The 21259-nt window shown below is 46.1% G+C and overlaps 1 protein-coding gene across 4 annotated transcripts in view; it reads right to left on the bottom strand.

Moving 5' to 3' along the window:
• Nucleotides 1-21259, bottom strand: part of LOC100495290 (collagen alpha-1(I) chain) — a 124564-nt gene that overhangs the window by 5151 nt on the left and 98154 nt on the right. For 3 of the 4 annotated variants that reach the window (XM_018090175.2, XM_018090177.2, XM_002943596.5), the window contains 46 exons: nucleotides 21127-21234; nucleotides 20876-20929; nucleotides 19647-19700; nucleotides 18967-19011; nucleotides 18832-18885; nucleotides 18571-18615; nucleotides 18423-18476; nucleotides 18210-18254; nucleotides 18079-18132; nucleotides 17636-17680; nucleotides 17391-17444; nucleotides 15918-15962; nucleotides 15103-15156; nucleotides 14845-14952; nucleotides 14208-14261; nucleotides 13408-13461; nucleotides 13039-13083; nucleotides 12749-12802; nucleotides 12383-12427; nucleotides 11491-11544; nucleotides 11359-11412; nucleotides 10689-10742; nucleotides 9797-9850; nucleotides 9610-9663; nucleotides 9473-9517; nucleotides 9310-9354; nucleotides 8277-8384; nucleotides 8004-8057; nucleotides 7382-7435; nucleotides 7103-7156; nucleotides 6853-6960; nucleotides 6721-6774; nucleotides 6541-6648; nucleotides 5452-5505; nucleotides 5235-5288; nucleotides 5102-5155; nucleotides 4730-4783; nucleotides 4539-4646; nucleotides 2323-2376; nucleotides 2007-2060; nucleotides 1863-1916; nucleotides 1732-1785; nucleotides 1308-1361; nucleotides 1173-1226; nucleotides 1040-1093; nucleotides 657-710 (listed from right to left, as the gene is read on the bottom strand). In XM_018090175.2, the coding sequence (XP_017945664.1) occupies nucleotides 657-710; nucleotides 1040-1093; nucleotides 1173-1226; nucleotides 1308-1361; nucleotides 1732-1785; nucleotides 1863-1916; nucleotides 2007-2060; nucleotides 2323-2376; nucleotides 4539-4646; nucleotides 4730-4783; nucleotides 5102-5155; nucleotides 5235-5288; nucleotides 5452-5505; nucleotides 6541-6648; nucleotides 6721-6774; nucleotides 6853-6960; nucleotides 7103-7156; nucleotides 7382-7435; nucleotides 8004-8057; nucleotides 8277-8384; nucleotides 9310-9354; nucleotides 9473-9517; nucleotides 9610-9663; nucleotides 9797-9850; nucleotides 10689-10742; nucleotides 11359-11412; nucleotides 11491-11544; nucleotides 12383-12427; nucleotides 12749-12802; nucleotides 13039-13083; nucleotides 13408-13461; nucleotides 14208-14261; nucleotides 14845-14952; nucleotides 15103-15156; nucleotides 15918-15962; nucleotides 17391-17444; nucleotides 17636-17680; nucleotides 18079-18132; nucleotides 18210-18254; nucleotides 18423-18476; nucleotides 18571-18615; nucleotides 18832-18885; nucleotides 18967-19011; nucleotides 19647-19700; nucleotides 20876-20929; nucleotides 21127-21234 (2727 nt within the window). The remainder of the gene's footprint in view (nucleotides 1-656; nucleotides 711-1039; nucleotides 1094-1172; nucleotides 1227-1307; nucleotides 1362-1731; nucleotides 1786-1862; nucleotides 1917-2006; nucleotides 2061-2322; nucleotides 2377-4538; nucleotides 4647-4729; nucleotides 4784-5101; nucleotides 5156-5234; nucleotides 5289-5451; nucleotides 5506-6540; nucleotides 6649-6720; nucleotides 6775-6852; nucleotides 6961-7102; nucleotides 7157-7381; nucleotides 7436-8003; nucleotides 8058-8276; nucleotides 8385-9309; nucleotides 9355-9472; nucleotides 9518-9609; nucleotides 9664-9796; nucleotides 9851-10688; nucleotides 10743-11358; nucleotides 11413-11490; nucleotides 11545-12382; nucleotides 12428-12748; nucleotides 12803-13038; nucleotides 13084-13407; nucleotides 13462-14207; nucleotides 14262-14844; nucleotides 14953-15102; nucleotides 15157-15917; nucleotides 15963-17390; nucleotides 17445-17635; nucleotides 17681-18078; nucleotides 18133-18209; nucleotides 18255-18422; nucleotides 18477-18570; nucleotides 18616-18831; nucleotides 18886-18966; nucleotides 19012-19646; nucleotides 19701-20875; nucleotides 20930-21126; nucleotides 21235-21259) is intronic. The other variant, XM_031891045.1, reaches the window with a different exon arrangement.

The following is a 21259-nucleotide window of genomic DNA, read 5'->3' as shown; positions in this document are numbered from 1 at the left end:
AGCCTCCAAATTCACCTAATCCCACGTTTCTATCTTCTTCACCTAAGAAAAAAATAGCCTCTGAGTTCCCCTAATCCTATGTTTCTATCTTCTTCACCTAAAAACAAAATAGCCTCCGAGTTCCCCTAATCCTACGTTTCTATCTTCTTCACCTAAAAACAAAATAGCCTCCGAGTTCACCTAATCCCACGTTTCTATCTTCTTCACCTAAGAACAAAATAGCCTCCGAGTTCCCCTAATCCTACGTTTCTATCTTCTTCACCTAAAAACACAATAGCCTCCGAGTTCACCTAATCCCATGTTTCTGTCTTCTTCACCTAAAAACACAATAGCCTCCGAGTTCACCTAATCCTGCGTTTCTATCTTCTTCACCTAAAAACAAAATAGCCTCCGAGGTCACCTAATCCCGTGTTTCTATCTTCTTCACCTAAAAATAAAATAGCCTCCGAGTTCACCTAATCCCATGTTTCTGTATTCTTCACCTAAGAACAAAATAGCCTCCGAGTTCACCTAATCCCACGTTCCAATCTTCATTATATGACATGGAAGGAAACGCCCATCACTCCACCCCAGATATATCCAGATTAAATAATCAGAATGGAAAATATCTCTGTATCTAAGTTGGTAGGCGGATAATGTTGGTAATAAGTGTTCACCTTCAGCCCTTCTTCTCCTTGCAGTCCTATTGGTCCATCCAAGCCCAGCTCACCCTAGGAAAAAGTGTCTGTAAGTCAATGTCTGCTCTTTTGAGAAAAGCCTTTGATGTTGCTCCCAGTGGCCTCATAGTAGGTGCCTTCAGCTTGGGGGCAAGTTTTGGAAGACACCGTTTTACCCCAAGCAGAGCCCCCTACAGGCCAGCAGCCCAAATGGTGCTACCAAATAGCAAATCATAGCCCTTATTTAGTATCCTCAAGCAACTTTTTTGATGCTTGGGTGGCCCCCCAACACAGGAGAACATTACCACAGTGCTGCCGTTGGCCCATCTGCATGAGGTTGGTTCCTCTATCCCACACGTGTATTTCCTTTTATCATTACTTACCTTTATACCTCTTCGACCCGGTTCACCTTTCGTTCCTCTGAGTCCAGGAATGCCCTAGGGAAACAGCCAGGAAATGCTTACATTGGCCTTGCAGATCTCCATTGCCCCAAATCCATCTATGTCTTGGACTTACATATGGTCCTCTGGGTCCTTCTGGTCCTTCCGAACCCTTATCTCCTTGTAGACCCTAAAATAGTAATACAGTAGCTTCAATGAGAAGCCCCAGTGTTGGTGGCCCCTGAAGGTAAGCCAATATCATTGTTTGTACCTTGAGACCTGCAGGTCCTCTTGGTGGCCTTGGACCTGCTTTCCCTCTTCTGCCCTGAAATAAATGTAGGCAAGAGTTAGTAACGATGCCTCGGGTTTACCTGCACCGGTAGAGTATCCCCAACCAAAGACAAAAGCCCTTCTCGGTCAGATAGGGGATGGGAAGAAGTCCTTCAGTAGACATGGGGCTCCCTTGAGCAGGAAGCCCTAGATCAGTGGTTCTCAACCTGTGGGTCGGGAACCCTTTGGGGGTCGAATAAAACCCAAGACCTAAGACCATCGGAAAACACATATTTCCGACGGTCTTAGGAAGAATTTTATGGTTGGGGGTCACCACAACCTGAGGAACTGTATTAGGAAGGTTGAGAACCACTGCCCTAGACGGATAGGCCAGTAACCATATAAACCCTCACTGGTGCGATTACCTTTCTCCCAGGATTCCCTGCTCTGCCAGGGCGGCCATCAATGCCACTGTCACCCTAAAATAGACAAATTGAACATTCACGTTCGAAAACCATAGTGTGTTGTAGACAACAGTTGTCTATGAAGATGGTACCTTTTCTCCCCTCTGCCCCACATTCCCTTCTTGTCCTGGGTTTCCAGGGGGCCCCTGAAAGACAAAACAGATCAGACCATACAACACGAGCTTAACCGTCATGGCAGCCGAGGTTCAGTCCCTTAGTGAGTCCTTCAACCCTACCGGTTTCCCTGGAACTCCATGTTCTCCTGGTTGCCCCTTTTCTCCTTCCTTCCCCTGAAGAAGGAAAAGTAAGAATTCAATGGCTGGAACAGAAGTGTCAATACATCCAGTTCCCTGTCTCTCTGGGGAAGACAATTCCTGTGCACATGGGAGAGGGGTAGGGATGCACCGTCACTCTGTGGGGAAGGTATTTTCTGGGCAGATGGAAGTGGGGTGGACTTGAAGGAAGTAGAAGTGAAGTTAGTTCCTCTGCCTTTCTAACTCCTGGGTATGGGAAAAGGGACTTTAGGGATCTTTGTCTTATTTTGATACTTACTTCTCTTCCTGGTGCCCCTATGGGTCCAGACTCCCCACGTGGCCCCGTAACCCCCTGTAAAAAAAGTGGAATTTTTCGGTGGCATCATCAAACCTCACATATCATTTACCAACTTTATATGGGCACAGAACCCCTCAGTGACTGCTAATATCCTTATCATTTACAGTAGGGGGTACATTATCCCTTATAATACATGAGTGATACTCAGAGTTCCCTGTATAACTCAGCCTGCAGCCTTGTGCCTTTATATGGGGGGCACAGAACCCCTCAGTGACTGCTAATATCCTTATCATTTACAGTAGGGGGTACATTATCCCTTATAATACATGAGTGATACTCAGAGTTCCCTGTATAACTCAGCCTGCAGCCTTGTGCCTTTATATGGGCACAGAACCCCTCAGTGACTGCTAATATCCTTATCATTTACAGTAGGGGGTACATTATCCCTTATAATACATGAGTGATACTCAGAGTTCCCTGTATAACTCAGCCTGCAGCCTTGTGCCTTTATATGGGGGGCACAGAACCCCTCAGTGACTGCTAATATCCTTATCATTTACAGTAGGGGGTACATTATCCCTTATAATACATGAGTGATACTCAGAGTTCCCTGTATAACTCAGCCTGCAGCCTTGTGCCTTTATATGGGGGGCACAGAACCCCTCAGTGACTGCTAATATCCTTATCATTTACAGTAGGGGGTACAGTATCCCTTATAATACATGAGTGATACTCAGAGTTCCCTGTATAACTCAGCCTGCAGCCTTGTGCCTTTATATGGGCACAAAACCCCTCAGTGACTGCTAATATCCTTATCATTTACAGTAGGGGGTACATTATCCCTTATAATACATGAGTGATACTCAGAGTTCCCTGTATAACTCAGCCTGCAGCCTTGTGCCTTTATATGGGGGGCACAGAACCCCTCAGTGACTGCTAATATCCTTATCATTTACAGTAGGGGGTACATTATCCCTTATAATACATGAGTGATACTCAGAGTTCCCTGTATAACTCAGCCTGCAGCCTTGTGCCTTTATATGGGGGGCACAGAACCCCTCAGTGACTGCTAATATCCTTATCATTTACAGTAGGGGGTACATTATCCCTTATAATACATGAGTGATACTCAGAGTTCCCTGTATAACTCAGCCTGCAGCCTTGTGCCTTTATATGGGGGGCACAGAACCCCTCAGTGACTGCTAATATCCTTATCATTTACAGTAGGGGTACAGTATCCCTTATAATACATGAGTGATACTCAGAGTTCCCTGTATAACTCAGCCTGCAGCCTTGTGCCTTTATATGGGCACAGAACCCCTCAGTGACTGCTAATATCCTTATCATTTACAGTAGGGGGTACATTATCCCTTATAATACATGAGTGATACTCAGAGTTCCCTGTATAACTCAGCCTGCAGCCTTGTGCCTTTATATGGGGGGCACAGAACCCCTCAGTGACTGCTAATATCCTTATCATTTACAGTAGGGGGTACATTATCCCTTATAATACATGAGTGATACTCAGAGTTCCCTGTATAACTCAGCCTGCAGCCTTGTGCCTTTATATGGGCACAGAACCCCTCAGTGACTGCTAATATCCTTATCATTTACAGTAGGGGGTACATTATCCCTTATAATACATGAGTGATACTCAGAGTTCCCTGTATAACTCAGCCTGCAGCCTTGTGCCTTTATATGGGGGGCACAGAACCCCTCAGTGACTGCTAATATCCTTATCATTTACAGTAGGGGGTACATTACCCCTTATAATACATGAGTGATACTCAGAGTTCCCTGTATAACTCAGCCTGCAGCCTTGTGCCTTTATATGGGGGGCACAGAACCCCTCAGTGACTGCTAATATCCTTATCATTTACAGTAGGGGGTACATTATCCCTTATAATACATGAGTGATACTCAGAGTTCCCTGTATAACTCAGCCTGCAGCCTTGTGCCTTTATATGGGGGGCACAGAACCCCTCAGTGACTGCTAATATCCTTATCATTTACAGTAGGGGGTACATTATCCCTTATAATACATGAGTGATACTCAGAGTTCCCTGTATAACTCAGCCTGCAGCCTTGTGCCTTTATATGGGGGGCACAGAACCCCTCAGTGACTGCTAATATCCTTATCATTTACAGTAGGGGGTACATTATCCCTTATAATACATGAGTGATACTCAGAGTTCCCTGTATATATTGAAATTTACCAGGATTCCTGTATTTCCCGGGCTCCCATCTTCCCCCTTGAGTCCCTCTTGGCCAATAAAACCTTGTGGCCCCTGGTTGCCGTTAATGCCTCGTGGCCCCTCTGTTCCCTGTAGAAGGTAGAAATGGAAGATGGAAGCAGTGGAGCAGAAATACTAACACTAAAGTGCAGATTATCCAGTCATTTACTTACTGGTCTCCCAGTCTGTCCTCGCTCCCCCTTCTCCCCTTTCTTTCCAGGTGGGCCCTAAAATGACAAAAATATAGAGGCCCTTAGAATGGTGGGGGGCACTATGCCCTCGGCAGCTGAGGAATGCTGGGATTTGTAGTCCAAACAGATCTGGTTAGTTTCATGGCGTCTGGTTGAGATGACCATAATCCACACCACGACAGGACCTTCCGCTTACGGCCACAAGGGGTGCTGTTGTTGTCTATGGGCAGTTTTCCAGCCAACCTCAACGAGGGCAGCTCCCACTCTATCAATAATCTGCCAGAATCCCACTGGAGACACCCTGAAACTGAACCCTACACCCCCCTATACACACATATGTTTTTCCCAACTCACCATTGGCCCAGGGGGACCGAGTTGACCAGTCTCTCCAGTGGAACCAGTTTCCCCCTGCAAAAATAAGCATCATGGAACAGAGTGTACAGTACAGGTACAAAATGGCTGAAACCCGGGTACAACATTGACTGACCTTCAAACCTTGAGGTCCATCAAGACCTGGGGACCCTTGTTTGCCAACATTTCCCTGCAACAAAGAGAAGGCAGAATAGTTTGATCAAATACTCTTGGACCCTCCCCTTTGCATTAGGAAGACCCTTGAGTCTTGAGTAGGCTCTCTATCTTCATTAACTCTCAGGTTTGCTAAGAATCATGGGAACTGCTGCTATTGAACAGTTAAAAAGAATTACCATTTCTCCCTGTAGACCAGAAGGTCCTGTAGATCCAATCAACCCCGGGGGTCCCTAGGAAACACAAATATGCACTTTATAGAAGTGGTTCTCCCATCTACAGATGCAGCCAGTAAGTTTTCACATTGTGTCTCGCCATGTCCAGACACCATTTATTCAAGTATTAAATCCTGCCTCTAGATGGTGCTAGAGTGCAAAGACTTGCCAGCACAACACAATATTAAACGCCATAGACCAGTGCTGTCCAACTGGCAGTAGCGAGCACCAACCATTTGGGTTTTTGCTGCGCTACCACCATTAATGTGGGCATGGTCTTGTGATAACATTGGTGCGGTTTTAAAAAGGGGAGTGGTCAAAACTGGCTTCCATTAGTGGCCCTCCACTATATATGCTAGAGAAATTCCAGCCCTCGGCACCACAGAAGTTGGACAGCACTGCCGTAGACCATTTGCCACCTGGTAGTGAATTTTGGTATTTTTTTTTTAACTAGAAGAGACATAACGCAACAACATGAGTGGGTGGAGCATATTTGGAGATCAAATAGACTGCGTGATCTCCATCAGTGGCAAATTAGGTAAATAGGAATGTGGTGTGGGTGACTCCCACTGTCCATTGCAAAAGGAGGCTCTGCTTCGGTTCTTGGTCTTAAGGTGGCCATTGGTGGCTCGTTGATGCGGTCCCCGAACCGACTGCGCCCATTGCCGCCGATATAATTCTATCATTTGGCCTACATTTGCCCAATATCGCCCACCCGTAGGTTGGGATATCGGGAGACTAAATTTTTTAACCTGCCCGATCGATATCTGGCCAATTTCAGGCCAGATATTGGTTGGGCATGCCCCTCGTTCCTGCCCCTACACGGGCCAATAAGCTGCCAAATCGATCTAAGGGACCCATATCGGCAACTACAATCGGCCCGTGTATGGCCACCTTTAGTCTTAGTATCTGCCCATAGTTGTAGGCCTGGCCCAATGAGTAGAAGAAACTAAGGCAAAGATGTTCATAGTTACGGTTTCCATCCTATGGTTGATGGTTGTTATGTTTCATTAAAAACTTGTTCTACATCTAAAGAGGATTCACGGTGCTCACCAGAGGTCCACTCAGGCCTTTGTCCCCCTTTTCACCTCGATTGCCTCGTTCTCCTATAATGCCGCCAGGTCCTGGGTTCCCGGTACTACCCAGTGGCCCTTTGTCTCCCTGGGGCAAAAGGCAGAAGGTTACAATCCGGCCACAGTAGTCAACTACTCCCCAAACAGAGTAAACACTCACCTTTTCTCCTTGAGGACCGTGGTCTCCAACATCTCCAATTTCCCCCACATCTCCCTAAAATAATAAGTAGATATAAATACCCAATAGAAATGTGTTATTTATATATAAGGCAAGTTCTTGAGAAGAAAATACCTCCTTCCCTGGTTCCCCTGGGGGTCCCACCAGGCCCTGCAGTCCTCTTGCCCCTAGGTCTCCTACAGGCCCGTTTAGACCAGGATTCCCTGGAGGACCAGGGTCCCCCTGTTGGTGAACACAAAGACAGATTAGTAACAGCTCTTTTATTGATGCACTGCCCCATAACCATATTAAGAAGCCCCGCCCTATTAAAGGTCAAGTCAAAGCTTATGGCAGAAATATAGATACATATACTGTACATACAAACCTGATCTCCTTTATGGCCAACTGATCCTTCATGTCCAGTAGACCCAGGTTCTCCCTACCAGAGAGGAAAAGGAATGGGTTTAGGATGACAGTACTGTTGGGTTGCCCAACTTGGGGCCATTCTTTGATACCACCACACAACCAGATTATTTAAGATGGAAGTTCTAGATAGAAGCTTCTATAAAAATGTGTTGATGCCTTGGATTGGCCTTTACTCTACTCTTGGGAGAGTTTCTATTGGATTCTTGGCAAATTCATTCCTGTTGAGTCGTCCACTTACCTGCTCCCCGTCCAAACCGCTCACCCCTTGGTCTCCTACAGGCCCAATTTCTCCCTGATGGAGAAAAACAATAATATGACGCTCAAGTAGGATTGGTTGGCACTCTCTTTCTACCCCCCCAATGACATTGGACACTAAGCCCAGTGTTGGTAAATGAGTCCCAGTGTGTAGAGGAATTTCGTGGTGGGATGATATTGGGTGGTGTTGGGACCATCAGGGGTTCTGGTATTGTCAGTACTTGCAACTATAAGGAGCTTGGGTGGTGACCAGCAGGGATCTATCTATTGTTGGACATGGGATTGTCAAGGGCTTGGATGATGTTAGAACACATGGCCAAAGGATGGTTGACATGGTGGACATGGCCACCAGGAGGGTATTTTCTGTCATTGGGACATGACTATGAAGATGAGTTGTTTTTAGGACGTCACCATAAAGCATAAAGCATTAATATTACCATCAACCCCCAATGGTAAATTTAAGCTGGATCCATATCAGATAAACCCTGAAGATAAGGCCAAGGCTACCCACTACACGAATCACTGGGGCTCCCAGTACGACTGAGACTTCAGTTAGGGATGTCTCGGGTGGCCCTCCAACTGAAGAGGTAACTTAGCCAACTTGCCTTTTCTCCTTTCTCTCCTGGGGGTCCTTCAGCACCTGCTGCTCCGTCTCGACCCTGAAACATAGGGAAGCAGAGACATCAGCCAGACCTAAAGCAGATCCAGGTAGATGGGACTGAAGGTTCTGGAACCGTATGTTGTTTAGATGTGTCTCGGGCCAGGACTCCAGATGAAGAAAACATAGCAGAAAGGACTCATGTTGGGAGGAGACTGCCCTATAGATACTGTTCAACCAATGGGGAGGTGTCTATATTTTGCTGATAATTTCTACCTACCTGGTATCCTGGAGATCCTGGGTCTCCTATACTCCCAGCAGGCCCGGTTTCACCTGGACGTCCACCCTTTCCAGGCTCCCCATCTGGCCCCGGGTTACCAGCTGGGCCCTAAGAGACACAAATAGCATTACACAAGGATACGATACAGAAGGATAGACATCTCTGGAATCCCATGGTCTACTCCAAGTACTGAAGATGCTGAGATATAAGGTGGCCCCAACCATAGCTAGATAGTCTAATTTGCCCGGTCGCAGAATGAGCAGGTCTTTTCTATTCTGAAGATACACACGGTGGCCATATTTAATGAGCAACTGAAGAGGAGCTTTAATCTGGCATCACTTCATTGGCAGATAAAGGTCTCTCTTATTTGCCCAGGGGGTCTCCAATTACAAGCCTATACATTTCTAAAGCCAACGACCAAATCCAGCCCCAGCTATGACTACTGTTGAGTGTTCCGGGCAGGTACAACCTTGTCTGCTAATCCACCCAGGCCAGGGAACGATCAAGATCTAAGGTACTTTGTCATATTTCTTTAGACAGCCTCTGGCGAGAGATTGATGAGCTTATAGGGAGGCAGATAGCATGAGCGTGAGACCAATTTATCATTATCGAGGGGGAACAACAAGGATGGCGTTTGCAGTATCCATCCTCACCATTGAGAGCGAGGAATGGATGAATCTGAGAAGATGCTTCTCCAGAATGAGGAATGAATGGATATTCGAAGCTGCGTAGAATTAGATTTTTTGTTTATTCCAGTCTAGAACACAAGTGTTCTTGAGTAAGTGTGCATGGCTGATGGTGAAAATGTACAAACTGCCCACCTTGCCTAGGTGGACCTTGCCAAATATAAAAAAGTAGTTTAGGGCCCCATCATTTCTCATGGTGGCCTTCTCTGAATTGAGATGTTCATCCTGGTGGCAATAAATATGCCCCTCCCATTTCACTTCCAGTTCCCTTCCAACCCATGCAGGATATTTAATTTTTCTCCTTCACCTACAGTCAGAATTCAGTCTTCTGCTTCTAGGGAACCTACCTGAAGGCCGGGCAAACCCTGGATGCCTGGTTCTCCTAGTCGACCCTAAAATAAAAAGGAGAGAGGATCACTTACACTTAAAGCTCAGCCAAAGAGTAGGGGTGCATCGAGATCCCTATGTGGGACATGATGTTCAACTTAGGACTTTCCTGTAGGTTCTTACCTGGGGTCCTGGTGGGCCTCTTTCCCCTGGTGGCCCAGGAGGACCCTGCAAGAGATGGAGAGATTGGACTGGATTACGTTTATAATACTGTAGGTGTGCATAGAACGGGCTTGTTGTGTTCCTAAATTCCTTCTTACCTTTAGTCCCACTTTTCCTGGTGGCCCTTGGATCCCAGGAGGTCCCAATTCCCCCTAGTGTAGAAGAGAGAAGGTCAGATACATATGGATGGTCTTCCTGAGGTCAGGGTCCCCCTTGGTCCATAACATGGTTATAGGTAAAGCAAAATACTGGTGGGGTGAGCTGGTAACAACACATGGACATTACCTTCTCCCCGGGGTATCCCGTCCGACCTCTCTCTCCAGCAGGGCCATGGAACCCCTAAGATAGACACATCGCTTGTGAGGTCTTCAGACTAACAGATTTGACCAATAGAAGTCATTTATAATATCCTTCTCACCCCAAATCCCCCCCTAACTGGCCTTCAGGCTGGGCCCCCTTAGCCCATAACAAGGTTACAGATATATAGAAACATTGGGGTAACAGTCACCCCGCTATAGTTCCAGGGGTACCCAGGGCACAAATAAGCACTCACCCCAAATCCCCCCCTAACTGGCCTTCAGGCTGGGCCCCCTTAGCCCATAACAAGGTTACAGATATATAGAAACATTGGGGTAACAGTCACCCCGCTATAGTTCCAGGGGTACCCAGGGTACAAATAAGCACTCACCCCAAATCCCCCCCTAACTGGCCTTCAGGCTGGGCCCCCTTAGCCCATAACAAGGTTACAGATATATAGATTATCAGGAGGTGATGCTAATTAAGCTCGATAGCAGCAGGCAGATTTCTCGCTGAATTAATTGGCAGGTTTGAGCAGCATATTCTCGGGGTGATTATTATACAATTGCCTGTTTTTTTTATGCAATCACGTGAACGGTTTATCCTAAAATGAAGTCATTCTTGCTGGACCTGTTAGGGGACTATATCTGACAGTTGGAATGAGTATTACTGGGCTCTCTGACTTAATTGATCTAATAAATTTGTGATGCTCCGATATCCAACCAATATTTTTTTTTTCTGGGGGGGGTGGTTTGGTGGTATGGTGGTAATTGCCCCAGAGAGAAAATCCAACCCAGTATCCATCTCTACGTTGCTTCAAAGACCCCAGAAAACTGGTCTGTAGGGGTTGAGAAATTCAGTCACATGATATAACACTTACATACATGCCTACTGGCCCCTGTGGCCCTTCTGGGCCTGGTTTCCCTGTAAATCCCTTCAAAAAGAGGAAAAAGAAGACCAGTTAGTAAATTATCCCCAACCATGTTGAATGCCAAGACAATTCCAAGTCAATGACCAGTTGAAGAGCCCAACCAATGTTGTCAAGCCCAACCAACGTTGTCAAGCCCAACCAATGTTGTCAAGCCCAACCAATGTTGTCACGCCCAACCAATGTCGTCACTCCCAACCAATCAATAGTGCATTGCTCTGAATTGCTGCCATGTTTCCTATGTACGAGGTAGCCTCGTCTATGAAGGGTGTCATTGTCTTTGCCCCTTTGGTCACATATTTGACCCTGCTCACCCTCTCACCCAGAACCTCCTGGTTCTCCATCAATCCCTTCTCTCCCAGGAGAGAGTTGTCCAGCCCAACCAATGTTGTCACGCCCATCCAATGTTGTCAAGCCCAACCAATATTGTCACGCCCAACCAATGTCGTCAAGCCCAACCTATGTTGTCACGCCCAACCTATGTTGCCATGCCCAACCAATGTTGTCACGCCCAACCAAAGTTGCTGCCATGTTTCCTGTGTACTGGGTAGCCTCGTCTATGTAGGGTGTCATGGTCTTTGCCCCAAAACTTTATTTTGACCACATATTTGACCCTGCTCACCCTTTCGCCAGAATCTCCTGGTTCTCCATCAATCCCTTCTCTCCCAGGAGGCCCCTACAGGAACAGCAAATTAGTTCTTATAAACACTTATTTCATGGTGGCATCTTGGGTGGAAAATTCTTGGACACTAACCATTTGGCCTGGAGGTCCTTCTCTTCCAGCGTCCCCTTGAGACCCTTCAGGACCCTTTGGAGAAAGGAAGAGGGGCTGACAATCCAAATCGAGCATTTCCAAAGTTGAATTCACAAATAGACACTCAATGGGAGGATTCACAAACATGGAGAAAGAAGTAAAAGTGGTGGAAAACACTTTCTCCGTATTCACAAACAGAAATCCGACTAAATTCCGACTCAACCACCACTTTTCAGTCTTTGGTGAAGGAAAGTTTACAGACACTTTTGTGTTTTTCACACCCATTTTCAAAATGGAGTAAAGCTCAGTGTTCTGAGATCTTCTGGTTTGCTTTTAAGTTTTACTTCACTGACACTTGCCCCAACTTATCTGCCCCATAGCATGTCCAGAACTACAGAACTGCTTGACAATATTGACCCCCACCTTTAGCTGTGTCTCTTTGGTTCCCAGCAGCCATCTTGGTGATCAGCACATACACAGGGGCACCCAAACTGGGATATTGGGGTACAAGGTTGGACTGGCCCCAACGGGGCACTGGATAAAAGCCTGGTGGTACCTGGTCCTGTTGGGCCCCTTTTTTACCAGGCATTTTGGTGGGTGGGTTGCATTGCTGCTGACCAGTAATCGGTGGGGTGGTAGAGAAGTAGCGCGGGGGGCCAATTCAACAAATCTATCTCCACTTTCATTCTGTCTCAATATCACCACTTTTTGTGAATCCCCCCCAATGAGTTGAAAGCATCAAGGTCTTCATTTTATCCAACCACTGTCCCAAGTCCAATGGTGCCCAAGTAAATGGAGCATTCTAGAAGGCATTGTTTGATTTAGGTGGACTATTGTACATGCAACATGGATGGTTGGACCTGTCCGAGGCTGAAGCTGCTTTGCGACTTACCGTAAGCCCCCTACTCCCAGGATTCCCTGTTGCGCCACTGGGTCCCTGCAGAATGAACAGACACAGAGAGATTGTCAGGTTCTTTTTGACTGTATATCATTCAATCAAGGTCAGCATGCTTAGATTGGCAGATAGCATTTACAGCCCTGGTACAGGGTAAGGGGATCTCCACCTTCTACAAATGCCCAATATATTAACAATAACATGGTCCTATAGAGAGATATCTAGAGATAAACATAGGAAGAAGTGTTGTATATCATAGACACGGACATGATGGGAATCATGGGATAAACTGATGGAGCAAATGCCACATCGGCAGGGCAAAAGTGCCACGCCAGGTAACAGGAAGAAGTGCATAGTGGGAACCTGTGTACCAGGAAGTCCTTCTGCTCCCTCGGGGCCCCCGGCTCCTCGCTGACCCTGAGAGGGAAGAAACATTACAGTAAAGAGTCCGGCAAAATAACATTTGCCCTCTGTGCATACACTTGCCCTTGATCTTTAGCTATTTTAGCAGTTACCCCCAGCAACCAATCAGAGTTACCCTCAGTTACCCCCAGCTTTGATTTTCTATCCTGTAGTAGTCTCAGCAAAACAAATTACTATTACTAGTGCAATTTAGTACCTGTGCAATGATTAGTAACATAAAGGTAACTTACTGATGCTCCTGGCATTCCTACAAGTCCTCTCTGGCCCATACGACCCTGTAACGTGCACAAAAAAAATTCCATTTATGCCCCATTCTTTTTACACATTCTTTCCCTCCCATAAGGCTGCCTTTTATACCCTCCACAAGCTCTCTGCACTCACTTGTTCCTTCCACAAGGGGGCATGTCATTGCAGTAGTCACAAAGTTAAGGAAACAAGGCTTACAAGACTTGGCAGGTAGAAATGAGGTTAGGAGCCCCCCCCCCCTAGGTTGGTACGTCCCAAACTGGCCCATAACCAGTCTTTGGAGCCCATCAGAATATATACATTTTTGTATAGGTAACAAGTTTCCCCTACCAACATGACCTGTTATTGGTTACCTGATTTCCTCTTGGTCCTGTTACCCCCTTTGGCCCATCAGGTCCCCGGTTTCCCTATGGAAAAATATAAAAGAAAGGATGAGAAAATCATTTTACTTTGATAGAACTTGCAATATCCTACAACTTGTAGACCTTTGGCTGTAAGAACCATCTCAAGCTTCAGAAGGTTGAGAAGAAGGTCCATTGAAGCCACCTTAATCACTCACTCAATCAGTGAAATGATTTTAGGGTTGTTCTGGTCATTGGGATCTTACAGAGAGAAGATGGACCTAAGGAAGGCCCCAGTAGATGTTGTAGAAAGTAATGGCGTGTAGACCTTTGGCTGTAAGAACCATCTCAAGCTTCAGAAGGTTGACGTTTTTGAAAGAAGGTCCCTTGAAACCACCTTAATCACTCACTCAATCAGTCAAAAGGTTTTAGGGTTGTTCTGGTCATTGGGATCTTACAGAGAGAAGATGGACCTAAGGAAAGCCCCAGTAGATGTTGCAGAAAGTAATGGTGTGTAGACCTTTGGCTGTAAGAACCATCTCAAGCTTTAAAAGGTTGAAGTTTTTAAAAGAAGGTCCCTTGAAACCACCTTAATCACTCAGAGTTCAGGGTTGTTCTGGTCATTGGGGTCTTAGAGAGAAGATGGACCTAAGGGAGGCCCCAGTAGATGTTGTATAAAGTAATGGCCTTTTGGAGAAGATCTCTTTCCATATTAAGAATAATGATCTTCAACCCTAATATTTTGCTACTGAAATTGAAATGCAAACCTTCACAAATCAAAAAATCGGTATTAATGTAGATTCTGGACTCACCTTTGGTCCGTCGCTGCCGTTGAGACCTGAAGCTCCAACCTGGCCTTCATCCCCCTAGAAAACCAAACCTCAATCATGTCACAATTAAGTTTTCTAACTCAGTAGAGTCCATTACTTTTCTCCATGCATCCAGTACTGTGTATTCGAGACAATGAGAGAGTGAACATTTGCCTCGAGGCAGAAGGGTTTACTGGTGGTCTTAATTCACAATGAAGCCCTCCCAAACCATTAAAAGCTGCATATGAAATCACTAGAAGATGTTGAGGGACTTTGCTGACACATGGTATGTTTAGGAAGGCTCTCGGCCAGGTGTCCAGATAAATACTTAGGCTCCTTGGGGGGGTTTTTTTCAGTACAAATGAATTAAACAGGTTTGAGAAGGTCAAAAGTTGCCATATTTCTTTGTAAAAATAAATACTTGTTGTTTTAGAGCAGAGATGTCCTCTGATAATTCAGAGCTACAATGTATCGGCTGCAGATGTAGAATAGAGGGAATGGTAAGATTTTCCATCCAAATTCTAAAAGACGATTGCCCATTGGCATATCGTTTGGTGGCCAAAGTGTGGACCATATTAAACCAGACAAACAAATCAGTTCCAGATTTAGAAGGAGATCCAAAATGTATTTAAATACTTACTGGAGCTCCGATGGGGCCCATCTGACCTTTAGGTCCTGGGAAACCCACAAAACCAACATGGCCTTGCTCTCCAGAAGGACCTTTGATGCCAGGAGATCCTGGACAACCCTAAAAGATAAAGATTGGACCCTTAAGCTCTAATATTAAGTCAATGGTTGACGTTCTGGATTTCAAAGAACACCACCTAAGGAATTTTAATGAATAGATCACACAGGTATGAAGTGATAGATCATAGTTGACTATGTAGGTTGTACACACTTTTTCCCCCTTTGGTCCAGGATCTCCTTTTTCGGCATCTGCAGCAGGGCGACCCTGTTAATGGAAGAAGAGAATTGTTGCTTAGGGGGCTCGTACTCATGTCTAATGAAGGAATTGGCTATTTAAGCCACGGTCATCAATGCAACAAGTGGTGCTACCACTACTACACCATACATTTCATCAACATTATCAGCGATTATCGTCGAGGTTCTTTCCTCTTTCAGCAGCATAATAACCTCAAGCAAAAATTATAGTCCATATAGAGCAGGGGTGCCCGGACTTTCCCCCCGGCGACCTACTTGTGACTCCTCCTCCACCCATACCCAATAAACGCGTCAGACTTCCGCATCCCGAGGCTTAGACGCGGTCCACCAGAAATCAGGGGATCAACTGGTGGACCACGATCGACGTCTTGGCCACCCCTGATATAGAGTGTGTTTGCAGAGTTGGGAGGGTAAGAACATGATTGGCCTACACAGAACCCTATAGCCGATATGGTCTAGTCCCTAACATCAATGTCCAACCTCTTTTTCAATGGATGATAAAAGATACCTTTATTGAGTCCACATAGTCAACACCAACACCTGACGCGTCTTGTACAGATTATGTCTATGTGGTTTCAATAAGGTCATCTGCTCAGACCCATAGGTTAAGAATCCTAAGCATGTAATGAAAAGGGACACCTACATGAGGACTCTCCATATAACCTTCTTAAATGTCCTTATGATTCCTGAGAACAGCTTTGCTTGATATATTACCCTATGTTTTGGGGTTTTTAACTCCTACAAACCAGAAGAAAATACCGTTGCTCTTACCTTATCACCAGGAGGTCCATCTGGTCCTGGCCATCCAATCAATCCCTAAACGTTCAAGTAAATTTGGAAATTACATGTTAGAAAACCATCATATTGTTGTTGTCTCTTCTCCTTTAGCATTATAGACCATAGTGTGGTTGGTTAAGTGGGTTGTTTTCAGTGGTAACCTATATTTACACGAGATCTTGGCAGGTCTTTCCAAGGCAAAGCATTGTGCATATTGCCAGCCAACTTTGGCTTCTTCATATTCCTTAGCCAATCTTCTTAGCACACTTTCACCTTAAGAACCTCTGTCTAATATTTGGCCCTAAAGCTGAAGGCCACAAACCTCTCTAGTTCTTTAGGACAGCGTTTTTCAACCACTGTTCCGCGGCACACTAGTGTGCCGCGAGATGTTGCCTGGTGTGCCGTAGGCAGGGCCGCAATTTTTACTTTAAAAAAAAAAATCCGGGCCCTGTCATTGGTTGCGCCCCGTGTGTACGGGTGACGTCAGTACGCACGGGGCGCAACGTTATAAAAGGGCCTGTGTGCGGTCGCGTGTAGGCAGAAGTGCAGAGGCGGCGCGCGTGAGGGGAAGATGCTGCTGAAGCCGCCGAAGAGTAAAATGCTGCTGGGCACCAATGTATTAGGGGGGGCCACGGGGCACACTGACTTATGGGGGCACTGCTGCTGGGCACCAATGTACTGGGGGGCACTGCTGCTGGGCACCAATGTACTAGGGGGGCACTGCTCTTGGCACCAATGTACTGGGGGGCACTGCTGCTGGGCACCAATGTACTAGGGGGGCACTGCTCTTGGCACCAATGTACTAGGGGGGCACTGCTGCTGGGCACCAATGTACTAGGGGGGCACTGCTGCTGGGCACCAATGTACTAGGGGGGCACTGCTCTTGGCACCAATGTACTAGGGGGGCACTGCTCTTGGCACCAATGTACTAGGGGGGCACTGCTGCTGGGCACCAATGTACTAGGGGGGCACTGCTGCTGGGCACAGAGTTAAATTTTTTAATATTTTCTAATGGTGGTGTGCCTCGTGATTTTTTTCATGAAACAAGTGTGCCTTTGCCCAAAAAAGGTTGAAAAACACTGCTTTAGGAGAATAGGACATCTACACTCTACCACTGGCCATAAGCTGCCATATATCCCAATTAGCTAAAGGCCTACACCCTACCCACCACCCATATTGGATCTAAAGTATCCAAGTTACCAGTATAAGGAATCCAACCCTCCCAACCACATAACTGGATCTCCAGGACCCACCATAGGAACTGATAAGGAACCCCAGCTAAATGAACAAAGGTTTAGATTGTTGAGCTTCCTGTAACCTCAAACTAGCGACGAATGTCCAAATGGCCAATAAAATCAAACCAGAAAGAGCCTTTTACTGTAGGGTACTTGTCCTTCTATAAACATCTCATTGTCTTTTGTAAATTGGTTCCAAACACAGGAACATCTTCAAAGTTGAGGCACATACCATGGGTCCTTCAAGTCCCCGTTCTCCTCTTACTCCCATTGGCCCAGGGTCCCCCTGTAAAAAACAGAAGGTATTAAACTGTTACAATAACATTTTTTCCCTATAGTATATGGGTTATGAATGGATTATGAATGGAAACAGGTCTAGTCCAGTAAAGAACAGGAACCAGTTGGATTTGGTCTGCAGTAAATGTGCCAATGTTGTTATAAAGAGCAGTAAATGTATTAAAATAAAGGATTGCTTACTGTGCTTCCTTGTGGACCTTGGGGTCCATCGGCTCCCATCAATCCCTGCAACAAGGAAAAGGTGACATCAGGAAAACCCAGATATTGTGTCTTTGTGGGGTAGCATCTTAGTCACCCAATGACACCAAAGTGGCATTAGCCAATCCCAACACAACAATCAGATTCTTACCATAGATGAATTATAGGGTTTCCTCAATCAATAACCTTGGACACCTGACTCCCTGATTATAACTTGGATTTATCTACCCAATCAGCCATTGCTACCACCCCAACCTATCGAGAAGTTCCACAAGTCCTCAAAGTAAAGAAACTCTTTCTTCCCATACTTTCCAGTATAGGTCTGTAAGACTTGAATGGCTTCTTTCTTACCCTTACACGTATTTAGGCCCGTAATAACCACAGTTCCCAGTGTGATACCCCTACAACAAGACGTTTTTTAATACCTGTGGTCCTCTGGGCCCAGGAGGTCCTCTTATACCTTCTATTCCAGGAGGACCCTGCAAGAACCATAACAAGAGGTTAAACACCTATCATCATCTCAAAACAGTCCCAGAATAACTGAGTATGTACATACCTGTGGTCCCCGATGACCAATTATTCCCGGAGGACCCAGATCACCCTTTCAATGAAGAACAAATGATATAATATTAGTTGGGTTCTTGACTGGCAACCTGGATGTACAGAACCCAAGTTCTTATCTGAAGAACAGACTGGTTATGAAGATACTTCTTCGTTAACTTGGTATCTACTAGATCTACACCACCATCTTCATTTAAAAAATACTGACCTGGGACCCATTCAAGCCCTGGGTTCCTGGGGTTCCTGGCTGTCCTTGTTCTCCCTGGGTAGAGCAGACAGAAGAAGACATAGAATCATGCAGTTATTGCTACAGAATTTCATAGACTTGGTTTACCCAATGAGATAGGGTCACTTACCTCAGGCCCCGGTGGACCAGGAGTTCCAGGAATTCCCATATCTCCCTACACAGACAACAAAGGGATTACGATCAACATAAGTACTCCGAAGAGTAAGTGTATCCCTCAACTGTGGAGCTATGACACATCTAGAAGAACCAAGTTCCCAAGAGGAGCCCAAAACCAACGCTAACTACTGTGGAACCATCTACCAATGCTCATCTACCCCCAGTGAATACCAAACTCCCACCACCCACAGGAAATGAAATGTATTTGCCTTACTATTGGTCCTGGGGGGCCTGGAAATCCCAAAGAACCTTTAGCACCCATTGGGCCCTACAAAAACAACAACAACCACAATTAATACAAAAACATCAGCTCATTCACCAACTTCCACTAAAAACAACCACAATTTACCTGAACCCCCGAAGGACCCACGGGACCGGCCTCTCCCTTCACCCCCTGAGAGAAAAAAAAAAAAAGAGACTGGAAAAAGACAGCAAGGAACGTAATGTGACACATTGCAATGTCTTAGACATTTCCCCCAAGGGGATACCGTGTCGACATAAATCCCAATTGTGTTTGTTTCCATGGAAACGCTTCGCCGTCTCAAAGGTATTTTGCATTAGTAGTAAATATTTTAAAGATAATTACAGCTTAGGCTAAAAAAGGCTTCTGCCCCAACCCACTGCCCCTCAAACCCCCTCAGACCTGTTGAAACTTCTGGTGTGAAAATGGTATCCTAAGCGCCACCACTAAGCACTTTTGCAATTTACATTATTTTGTTCTACTTTTCAAGATATTAGCAGCTATTGCAATGAATTTGAAACTCTGGCGCCACCTGCTGGTCATTTTGACTAACTACGGTCGGCTGAAAATGAATTTCCTGAGAAATTACTGACTGTAGGTGAGTGAAATGACCAGCAGGTGGCTCTAACAATCCCCCATGATGCTCTCTTTCCAAAGCCACACGTTCCAACCTGGCCTTGGGAAGAGAACAGCATGGAATTGGCAAGCACAAAGAATGGTATAGTCATTGGGATGGAGCATGAAGAACACCTACGGGTTCAAACCATCTACACGGTTGTTGTAGATACCTTGGCTCCTTTGACTCCTTCCTCACCACTTGGCCCTGGAGATCCTTGAAATCCCTGTGACAAGAGGACAAAATAGGTCAGTGGTCTGGCCCCGGACTAGTTACCACTAATGATCTTGGAGCCATAGATACAACTCCAAGCCCTCTATCTTGGGTCTCTCCATCTGGGATATATAGTAACCAATGGGCTACAAACTCATCCCTTCAGAACGTAGACCTAAATGTGCTCCTTCAAGCCGGCCATTGTTTCCTACCACAGAGGAAGGGCCTGTTGCTAAACCATTAATGGGCAAGTAAAGCTTAGATGTTTGGTTAGAAGCCTCCATCGTTAGCAGAAGATAACAGCCATGATCCCCTTGAACCATGGCATCCAGTCCTGATCGTTCACTAGTGAAAACTAAAGCTGAAGGCCCATGATTGGCCAGTATTGATGGGTTTTTTTTTTATACATGGCCAGTCCGGGCCTGTAGAAAACCCTAGCCAGGTTAAGGACACCATAGACCAGGTTTGGACTAGGATTCAAAATAGACCCTGGGATTCCCAGTACCCAGAGGCCCTAACAGCCCAATGAGTAGTATCTGACTATGGCATCTTATAGCAGCCCCTTTGGCATTTGCCAGAACCCACAGGTTGCCAGTCCAGGCCTGTAGTAAACCCTATCCAGGTTAGGGACACCATAGACCAGGTTTGGACTAGGATTCAAAATAGACCCTGGGATTCCCAGTACCCAGAGGCCCTAACAGCCGAATAAGTAGTAACTGTCTATGGAATCTTATATCAGCCCCTGTGGCATTTGCCAGAACCCAAATATTGCCAGTCCGGGTCTGTAGTAAACCCTAGCCAGGTTAAGGACTCCATAGACCAGGTTTGGACTAGGATTCAAAATAGATCCTGGGATTCCCAGTACCCAGAGGCCCTAACAGCCCAATAAGTAGTAACTGTAAGTAGTAGCAGCCCCTGTGGCATTTGCCAGAACCCAGAGGTTGCCGGTCCGGGCCTGTAGTAAACCCTAGCCAGGTTAAGGACTCCATAGACCAGGTTTGGACTGGGATTCCCAGTACACAGAGGCCCTAACAGCCCAATAAGTAGTAACTGTAAGTAGTAGCAGCCCCTCTTGCATTTGCCTGAACCCACTGGTTGACAGTCTGGACCTCAGTGGGGGGGTCCTGAACCTGAAAATGTCTGGCTTCTCCATCTCTTGGATGGAGGAGCTTTTGTGTAATAACTCACTTCTTCTCCTTTCTCGCCGAGAGGTCCTTGGTCCCCTTTAAATCCTTGAGGGCCCTGGGACGAGAAGAAGACACGTTAAGGGTTACAATTGACCAGGAGGGAATGAATGTTCCGCGGCTCATACTAAAGGGACAGCTGACAGCGGCTCTGCAGAATTTCAAGCACAAGTATGGATTTGGTGGGGTGGGGGTCTTTGCTTTAAGACCTGCTACTTCCAACTGATGGGTATAAATCACGTGCAACGTTCTTACTTTGGCTCCTGTCGTCCCCGGAGATCCCGGCTTCCCGTCTAATCCCGGAGATCCGTCCCTTCCTGGTGTCCCCGGCATCCCTTGCATACCCTTGGGCCCCAGGGTCCCCTGTAGGGCACAGACACAGCTGTCG

This window comes from Xenopus tropicalis, chromosome 8, assembly GCF_000004195.4.
Source record: "Xenopus tropicalis strain Nigerian chromosome 8, UCB_Xtro_10.0, whole genome shotgun sequence".
Taxonomy (NCBI): Eukaryota; Metazoa; Chordata; class Amphibia; order Anura; family Pipidae; genus Xenopus; species Xenopus tropicalis.
The sequence above is the reverse complement of the archived record's forward strand: the minus strand, read 5'-3'. Positions and strand labels throughout refer to the sequence as shown.